We start from the raw sequence: 8,823 nt of genomic DNA on the forward strand, positions 1-8,823 counted from the left end.
ACCTGAAGCGAGAAACTTGCAAACCTTCCTGTGGTTTTATTGCAATGAAAAACAGCCGGGTAAGCTTGAATGAATGTTTTCTTCTTGAGTTTACCCCCCCCCCCCGTCCAATGTAGCGGCATGGTCGTTACTCTGAAAAAGTGGGGAGAGTAAACCCCCCCACAGGGCGGGGATTTTTTTTTTTATCCCCCCACTTTCTGTTTTTCCTCCCCTCTTGCGCCTCCTCTTCTCCTCTCCTCTGGAGTTTTGAGTGGCCACCAGCCAGCTTTTCATTTACGAAGCGTTTGTGTTTCCCGGGATGTGAAAAGGGGGCCGTGGCTGATGTACAACTAGCTGGTTAGAGGCGGGTTATTTTGGGCAAGTCTGTGTGCAGAGGCACCTCAAACGGAGAGAGGGAGCGAAAGAGAGCGCACGGCGCACAAGACCAGACGCAGGGAGAAGAGGGAGAAAGGCGCACAGACTTCAGTAGCGTTCAGCTGGGTCTCCCGCACTCTGGCCGCGCGCAACAGATCTTTGCGACAAAGGAGAACAGACAGAAACACATTTGGATGCTTTTATGGAAATTGGTTCAACTTGCATTTGCCAATCTAGTGTTTTTCTTTCTTTCTTTCTTTATTCTTTTTTTTCTTTTTTTTTTGTCTGCGCTCCGCGGAGAAAGCAATGCAGCTGCTGATTGAGGGAGCAGAGCATTTACTAAGTTAAAACTGGCACTGATCTGCATTGTACTGCATTTTGGAGCTATTTTTTGGATCTGCTTTTGGCTTCCATAAAAATGCAAGCAGGAAAAATGAAAGGACTATTTCTGACAAGAATGTGGAAAGTTGTGGCTTTTTTGGCGCTGGCAACACAGCAAGCCACCGGTAAGACACTGAAATATCAGATTTATGAGGAGCAGAAGGTTGGCACGGTTATTGCCCGTTTGAGAGACGACGTCGCTGATGTTCTGGCTAAACTTCCGAGCACAGTGTCGCTCCGCTTCAGAGCGATGCAAAGAGGCAGCTCGTCTTTCCTCACGGTGCGCGAGCAGGACGGAGAAATCAGCATCAGGACAAAAATTGACCGCGAGAAACTCTGCGAAAAGAATCTCAACTGTTCTATTCAATTCGACGTGCTGACACTCCCCACGGAGCACCTGCAACTGTTTCACGTCGAGGTGGAAGTGCTGGACATCAACGATAACGCACCCCAGTTCGCCCGCGCCGTCATCCCCATTGAGATCTCCGAGAGCGCCGCTGTAGGAGCGCGCATTCCCCTGGACAGCGCCACAGACCCCGATGTCGGGGAGAACTCACTGTACACGTATGCCTTAGAGCCCAACAACTTCTTCAGGATTGACATCCAGTCAAGGACTGACGGGGCTAAATATGCGGAGCTGGTGGTGCTCAGGGAGCTCGACCGGGAGGTGCGCTCCGCTTATGAACTTCAATACACGGCCTCTGATAGGGGCGTTCCCCCCAGAACGGGTTCGACCCTCCTAAAAATCAGTGTTGCGGACTCCAATGATAACAGTCCAATTTTTGACAAGTCATCATATGTCATCAATCTCCCAGAAAATTCACCTGTTGGCACTCTGCTCATTGACTTGAACGCCACTGACGCGGATGACGGCACGAACGCCAAAATAGTCTATTCATTCAGCAGTCACGTGTCCCCCAAAATAATGGAGACGTTCAAAATTAACCCCGACAGCGGTCACCTGACCCTCATCAGGCGCGTGGACTATGAGGCCATTAACTCTTACGACATTGACGTCCAGGCGCAGGACATGGGTCCAAACTCCATGCCAGCTCACTGCAAGATCCTGGTCAAAGTGGTGGACGTGAACGACAACAAACCAGACATTAGCATCAACCTCATGTCCTCTCAGGGGAACGGGGACGCAGCGTATATATCCGAGGCTTCTCCTTTGGACACGTTCGTCGCTCTGGTGAGGGTGGAGGACTTGGACTCTGCGTTGAATGGAGAGGTGGAGTGCAAACTTCACGGTCAAGGATATTTCAAACTGCAGAAGACCTACGAGAACAACTACATGATTTTAACCAACGTGTCTTTGGACCGGGAAAAGAGGTCGGAGTTCAGTCTGACGGTGGTGGCAGAGGACCGAGGGACCCCCAGTCTGTCTACCGTCAAACATTTCACTGTGCATATCACTGATGAAAACGACAACCCGCCACGCTTTGAGAAAGGCCGGTATGAGATCTTTAAGTCAGAGAACAATGCCCCAGGAGCCTATCTGACCTCCATCATGGCCACAGACCCTGATCTAGACACTAATGGACAAGTGAGCTACTCCATCTTGGAGAACTCTGTTCACGGGAGCTCCATCTCCACCTACGTCACCATTGACCCCTCCAATGGCGCCATCTATGCGCTGCGCACATTTGATCGTGAGGATGTGAGTCGCATCTCCTTTGTGGTGCAAGCCAAAGACGCAGGGAAACCACCACTGCTCAGCAACGCAACAGTTATCCTTAACATCCTGGATGAGAATGACAACCCTCCAGTCATTGTGGTCCCTCAGCTGTGGAACTTCACAGCTGACGTGCCTGCATCAAAGTTCACAGAGGCGGGACATTTAGTAACCGTGGTCAGGGCGACTGATCGCGACACGGGGGTCAATGCTGAGCTCATCTGCTCAATCGTCAGCGGCAACGAGGAGGGGTTCTTCATCATTGACCCAAGAACCTGTGAAATCCACGCCAACAGCAGCCTGGAGAACTTCCCCCATGAGCACGCTGAGCTGACGGTCGTGGTCCGAGACCAGGGAAGGGAGAGCCTGAGCGCTAAGGCGGTGCTGAAAATCACCCTCTATGAGAACATGGAGAACCATGTCCAGGTGATGGACCAGGGGGAGTCTGCCCTGGATGTGTCCCTGATCATCATCATCTCCCTGGGGGCCATCTGTGCCGTGCTGCTGGTCATCATGGTGGTGTTCGCCGCTCGCTGTAACCGGGAGAAGAAGGACACAAGACACTCCTACAACTGCCGGGTGGCCGAGTCGACCCACCAGCACCACCCCAAGAAGCCCTCACGCCAGATCCACAAAGGTGATATCACCCTGGTCCCCACGGTGAACGGCACCCTGCCAATCAGAGCTCACCACCGCTCACCTTCGGCCACACCCCCCATGGAGCGAGCCCAGATGGGGAGCCGACAGAATCACCACAGCCGCCAATCACTCAACAGCCTGGTGACCATCTCGTCCAATCACATTCCGGAGAGCTTCGCCCTAGAACTGGCACACGCAACTCCACCAGTGGAGGTGAGCATGCACACACACACACACACACACACACACACACACACACACACACACAAATTATTCTGAGAAATTTCAAATGTGGTCCCTCAGCCCCTTTCCAAATTTTCTCTCCTCTCTCTCTCTCTCTCTCTCTCTCTCTCTCTCTCACACACACACACACACACACACACACACACACACACACACACACACGGCAGCCCTCTCTTCCTCACACAGCTGTCTCCGTTTGAGCAAATTAACTCATCTCCATGTGTGACAGTGACTTAATCAACACTGCCCTGTAGTTCGAACTGACTCTCATTAAAACTGTTGATGATTATAGATGTGTCTTTGTCTTTACGTTGTTTACACCCTCTCACCATCACCCTCATCATAACCACAACTCCCCCCTCAGTCATATGTGTCCATACTCATCTAGAACCCCCCACCGCCACCCTCACCACCGTTTTTTGTTTGTTTGAACGTCATCCATTTTGTCTCATCCATTTTTAGCAGCCTCTCCATCATCCATTTTGTGTTTACTCATCCATTATTTTGTCTTCTGTGTTGTCTCTCTTTGTCTCTCTTTTTTTTTTCTTCTCCTCAATTACCCATCTGTTATTCATCCCCCCTTTTCTGTTTCTTTTTGTTTGTTTTATTTTGTTTGTTTTGTTATTTTTGGATGTAGCAAGTCTCACAGCTTCTGTCCATGCTCCATCAGGGCCAGTACCAGCCCAGACCCAGTTTCCGTGGCAACAAATACTCCCGCAGCTACAGGTAATTTACCCCTATCCCCCCCCCAAAAAAGATTATCTTTTGTTTACTTTTTCATTGTGTATTACATGTTCCAGCAACCTGTTGTGAACTGTTGCCTGTCAGTCGTCAGTTACATGTAGATCATGGTTTGATGGCGTGTAAATGTATTCTGTCATTTTCCAGTTGTTATCATACCAATGTCATTCAGCTCAAAAGTATGCAACTCATTTGTCTGGATGTCACAAGAATTTTCTTGATACTTCTCTTCCTGGAAGAACTGGGCTCAGGTTATAATGTGTGCATCCATCATGACGTTCATCATAATGTCCCCTTATGATCTCTGCATGATAGATTTATCGATGCCCCTCGTGGCCGTTGATAGATTTAGAGGATCTACCTGCATGTAGGATTAATGGGCCGAGCAGCCTCAAGTTTTCTATGATGGATTTATTTGTCGTCAGTCCTCTGTAAGGACAGATTCTATCAGCCTGCCGAAGAAAAGACACTTTGTATTTGCAAAATGGGAACTTGCGGCATTGTTTTGCAGATTTAGTGTCTCTGACTGATTGGCGCCTATATGTGCTTGTACTCTACTCACTCAGGTATGCGTTACAAGACATGGACAAGTTCAGCCTGAAGGACAGTGGCCGTGGGGACAGCGAGGCGGGGGACAGTGACTGTGACATGGGCCGGGAATCCCCCGTGGACAGGCTGCTGCTGGGGGAGGGCTTTTCTGACCTGATACACCTCGAGATGCACCATCGACTCCACCCAGGTGAGCTGGTGACGTCACCCACCCGTTCTGACTGTCTCCCTCAACTTCAGTGGCGACGCCTCACGACAGCAAAACTTTTCGCTCCTCTCCGCCATTTGCCAAATTGACTCCGCTCAGCTGAGTCACACACCTAACACCCTCTGTGGCAGCGCCTCACACCCAACTATCACCTCAGCTTCAGAGCACAATCGCACCTCAACTTAATCTTGTCTCGCAAAAGTTGTGAAGTCGGTTTCGACTTTGGCGCCGATCGAAGTGACTGAAAAATCACACAGGTCTTATTTGTGCTGTTTCTCTCGGATTCTGCGACCAAACTGAAATGAACTCGCGTTGAATTGACCCGACCTCTCTCTTGCTCCAGTCCACACCCAGCCTTCTAATGTACCTCCTGCCTGACAAATTTCAGCACCATGGACAGCGTCAGGCCTAAGCCCATTATTTGTCTGTCCACCTGCCTATACAGCCACTCCATTCACCCTGTTGCCAACACAATCCCCATTGTACTCAGCCCCATTCTTCCACACAGCCCTCATTTCCACGCTCGTTATCACACTGAGAGAGGTTACAGTGTGTCTGGCTGTTTGTGTTACTGTGTGTGTGTGTGTGTGTGTGTGTGTGTGCTTGCGTGTATGCGTTATCTGCCCCTAAGTTAGAGTCGTGTCTGTAAAATCCTCCCTGGAGCGGAGATGAGTCGCCTGTCACTCATCGGTATGCGTCTCAGTGCGCTGGGTTTTTTTTCCCTTTTTTTCTTCCCTTTTTCTTTTCGTTCCCGTTTTTTTTCCCCCCGGTGAGTGACAGTGGTGCGCTTTCATGTCTGAACTGAGGAGAATTCATAGTAATTGCTTTTAGAATGATGTTATTCTCTCTCTCTCTCCCGCTCACTCCGTCCCTCGCTTGCTCTGTCCTACATGTCTGAGAGCTCCTCAGCGTTTCTCTCTCTCTCTTCTGTACCTGTTAATGTATTCTCTATCTTTATTGAGATGGATAAAGGGAGGGGTGGTGGACATGGGCAGTCTTTCTGTATGTCCTTTTTTCGCTCTTTGAGAGAGATGTGGAGGTGTTGCACCCCTCCTCCTCCTCCCCCCTTCCCTTCCTCTATCTTTTATGCTAATATGAAAAAAGGGGAGGGGAAGGAGATAATGGGCCGAGAGGGAGGATTATCCTTGTTTCTCTTCAATAGATTTAATTTGTTTAGATTTTTCTATTTAGATGGGCAAATGTGGCTATTCATGCTAGATATGATAAAAGAACTAAACAAGCAAATCCCTGCCTCAGCTGCGTAGTCGGGAGATGCGGACATGCTCGGCAGAGCAGCCAAATATTACATTAACATCCTCCTGTAATGCCATTTGGGTGGGATCTCGCAGTTATTCATTTATTTATCTAGTTTCTGCAATTGTTTTCCTACCTGGCACTACCTGGATCATCGTGCTGTGAGCTGTAAACATCACCAATCTGGTCCTCCAAGCAGGACTATGAAGAGATCAGGAGAGAAAACCAAGTACTACCAAGCTGAGCTGTGATTTTGATATTAATGGAAGAGTGAAACATTGCCACATGAAATATTTACTCGGCGTTGTACACGGAGCATTCATATGCTAACAGAATAGGACATGGTGTGTCATGCTCAACAGCATCCCTGGCCTTGTTTCATGCTAAAAAACAGCACCTTGACCTGCTGTTGAACTGTGTATCTCTTCAAAGATAACACTACCTTCCTCTCAGCAGTCTCAGGGTTTACGACTTGTATTATTCAAGTATACCGACATTTTTTTGTACCGCGGCAACAAATATTTTTTAAAAACCTTACTTCAGTCGAAGGAATTCCAAACATCTTATTTATCAGAGTTGTCTTGTTTTGCAGCCATCCCCTGTTTTTGTCAGTATATGTCAGAAAATAGTTTCCTGCATCTGGACTTCCTCCTGACTCTTTCTATGTCTCTCTCTTTTTTTCCTTCAGCTATGAGACTGTGCACGGATGAATGTCGTGTCCTGGGACACTCTGACCAATGCTGGATGCCCCCCCTCTCCTCGCCCGCATCCTCCGCTGACTACCGCAACAACATGTACATCCCCGGGGAGGAGTCCTCCCAGCAACCCCAGCTGGACGATGACCAGTCCTCAGTTGACTCGGAGCACCGCAAGAGCTTCTCCACTTTTGGCAAGGAGTCTGGGAGCGAAGAGGCGGGGGCCGGGGGAGTCGTCGCCGGAGGAGGAAGTGATGCTTGTGCGGCCGGAGGAGGGGCCGGCTCCCTCCTCACAGAGATGAACTCCGTCTTCCAGCGACTCCTCCCCCCTAATATGGACTCGTACGCAGAGTGCACTGAAACAAGCCCGCCCTCGTCTTCGTCAGCCACTGAGAGAGGAGGTGGGCGTGGCGGCAACGTTGCTGGTAATCATAGCAACAATGCTGTCCCGCAGGACAACCGGAGGGGGTTGTTGCCAGGTGGGAAAGGTCCCGCTTACCCCCCAGGCGTGGCTGCATGGGCGGCCAACACCCACTATCTAAATCCTGGGAGTGGATCAGTGGGAACAAACCATGTTTCCTCCTCTTCCTCCTCACCCTCCACCGCCACCACCACCACCAATGGACAGCCGCCACACCTCAAATGGCTGCCAGCCATGGAGGAAATCCCAGAGAACTACGAGGAAGATGACTTTGATGGCGTCTTCCATCAGGGTCACCCAGGTGGCAAGCGCAGCGAGAGCCGCCACGAGGCCGGCATGGACGCTAGCGAGCTGGTCCACGAGATCAACAAACTGCTGCAAGACGTCAGACAGAACTAGAGGGAGGGAGGCAGAGACGAGGCGTAGCATGGTTTCACGTTTCACCACAATGCTTATTCTTTGTGCCAACATGTATAAACTTTATGATGACTGTTTCTTGTTCACTGTAATGCTTGTCTTGTTAATTTGACCAAATATCCTCTTTTCCGCTCAGTGCTGAGAGACTCACAGAGAACGGTAAAGCGCGGCACTGAAGTTGTGATCGAGGTGACTTAAAGGCATCAAAGCGAGTGCTCAGAGAACAGATTGCTCAGTGGTTGTTACACTCTCGCTGAAAGTTGCTTGAATGAGGGATTTCAAACAGAAATCTGCGATCAAAACTTGTACCCTTTCTTCATTTGTAATGTTTACAGCAGCGTGAACAGACTCCAGAGGGAGAAACCAACAGTTGCGTGATCTAATTTCTGCTTTTCTAGTGTACAATATTGTACAGTGTCTGTGGAAAAAGGCAAACTCACTTGAATATTGTGCTATGTCTTCTGTTTTGTTATTATGGAATGTAACTGTACAATTTGACCTTTGTATTTTAAAAACACACTCTTTTTTACTTCTATATATTTATATGTGTCCCTGTATGTTTGTACAGAAAAAGAAAAGAAATGTCTATTTTTTATATTTGTCACTGCATGTCTTAATATCCCTTAATGTGTCTCTTTTCCTCGGCCATGATTATTTTATAAACAATTGTATTTAATTTTGTTATTGAGTGTGTGTGTGTGTGTGTGTGTGTGTGTGTGTGTGTGTGTGTGTGCGTATTAAACATAATCACATTCCAATGTAGTTCCATGTTGGAAGTTGGTTTTGTATGGTAAAACTGTGACCACTGGATGATAAATAAAGTGGAGGGATTCATAACAGGGTTATGTCTGAAAAGTGTTATTGGTGCTTGAGTTATTTCATTACTTCATGTATTCATTTCTCATACTTTCCTCACGAAGTGCTTCCATTTGCCCCCCCTGTCTCTTAGCACCCCCTAATGCCCAGCATCAGAACTGCAGCACTTTCTGTATGCACAGCCAAAATCTGCTTTGTGATTCGAAGGTAAACCCTGAGCCTCATTATGCCACAATTCACATGCATGGCTCTGCTAATAAACACGCCATTAGCTATGAATTTATTCCCAAATGATCTCTTTAGATTAAAATGCATTTAGCCATTAATTTAGTTTCAAAGTGGGGATTCTCTGTCTCGGTGTCTCTCTCATCCATGAAAGCATCACGTTTATGGTAAATACGCTTAGCAAATGAACAGCATCTGATAATAG

The 8,823-nt window shown here is 48.4% G+C and overlaps 1 protein-coding gene across 2 annotated transcripts; it reads left to right on the plus strand.

Moving 5' to 3' along the window:
• The first annotated feature begins 382 nt into the window (after positions 1–382).
• pcdh18a (protocadherin 18a) lies at positions 383–8,437 on the plus strand. 2 transcript variants are annotated; one of them, XM_076729389.1, is made up of 4 exons: positions 383–3,262; positions 3,963–4,018; positions 4,600–4,772; positions 6,733–8,437. In XM_076729389.1, exons 1-4 carry the CDS (start codon positions 773–775, stop codon positions 7,557–7,559), a joined length of 3,546 nt encoding a protein of 1,181 aa, XP_076585504.1. In that variant the 5' UTR covers positions 383–772; the 3' UTR covers positions 7,560–8,437. The 2 variants fall into 2 exon arrangements, with proteins under 2 accessions (XP_076585504.1, XP_076585503.1); XM_076729388.1 differs by having other exon boundaries at positions 635–3,262; positions 3,930–4,018.
• The last annotated feature ends 386 nt before the right edge of the window (positions 8,438–8,823 follow it).

The sequence above is a fragment of the Chaetodon auriga genome, chromosome 4, assembly GCF_051107435.1.
Source record: "Chaetodon auriga isolate fChaAug3 chromosome 4, fChaAug3.hap1, whole genome shotgun sequence".
In the NCBI taxonomy this organism is placed as follows: domain Eukaryota; kingdom Metazoa; phylum Chordata; class Actinopteri; order Chaetodontiformes; family Chaetodontidae; genus Chaetodon; species Chaetodon auriga.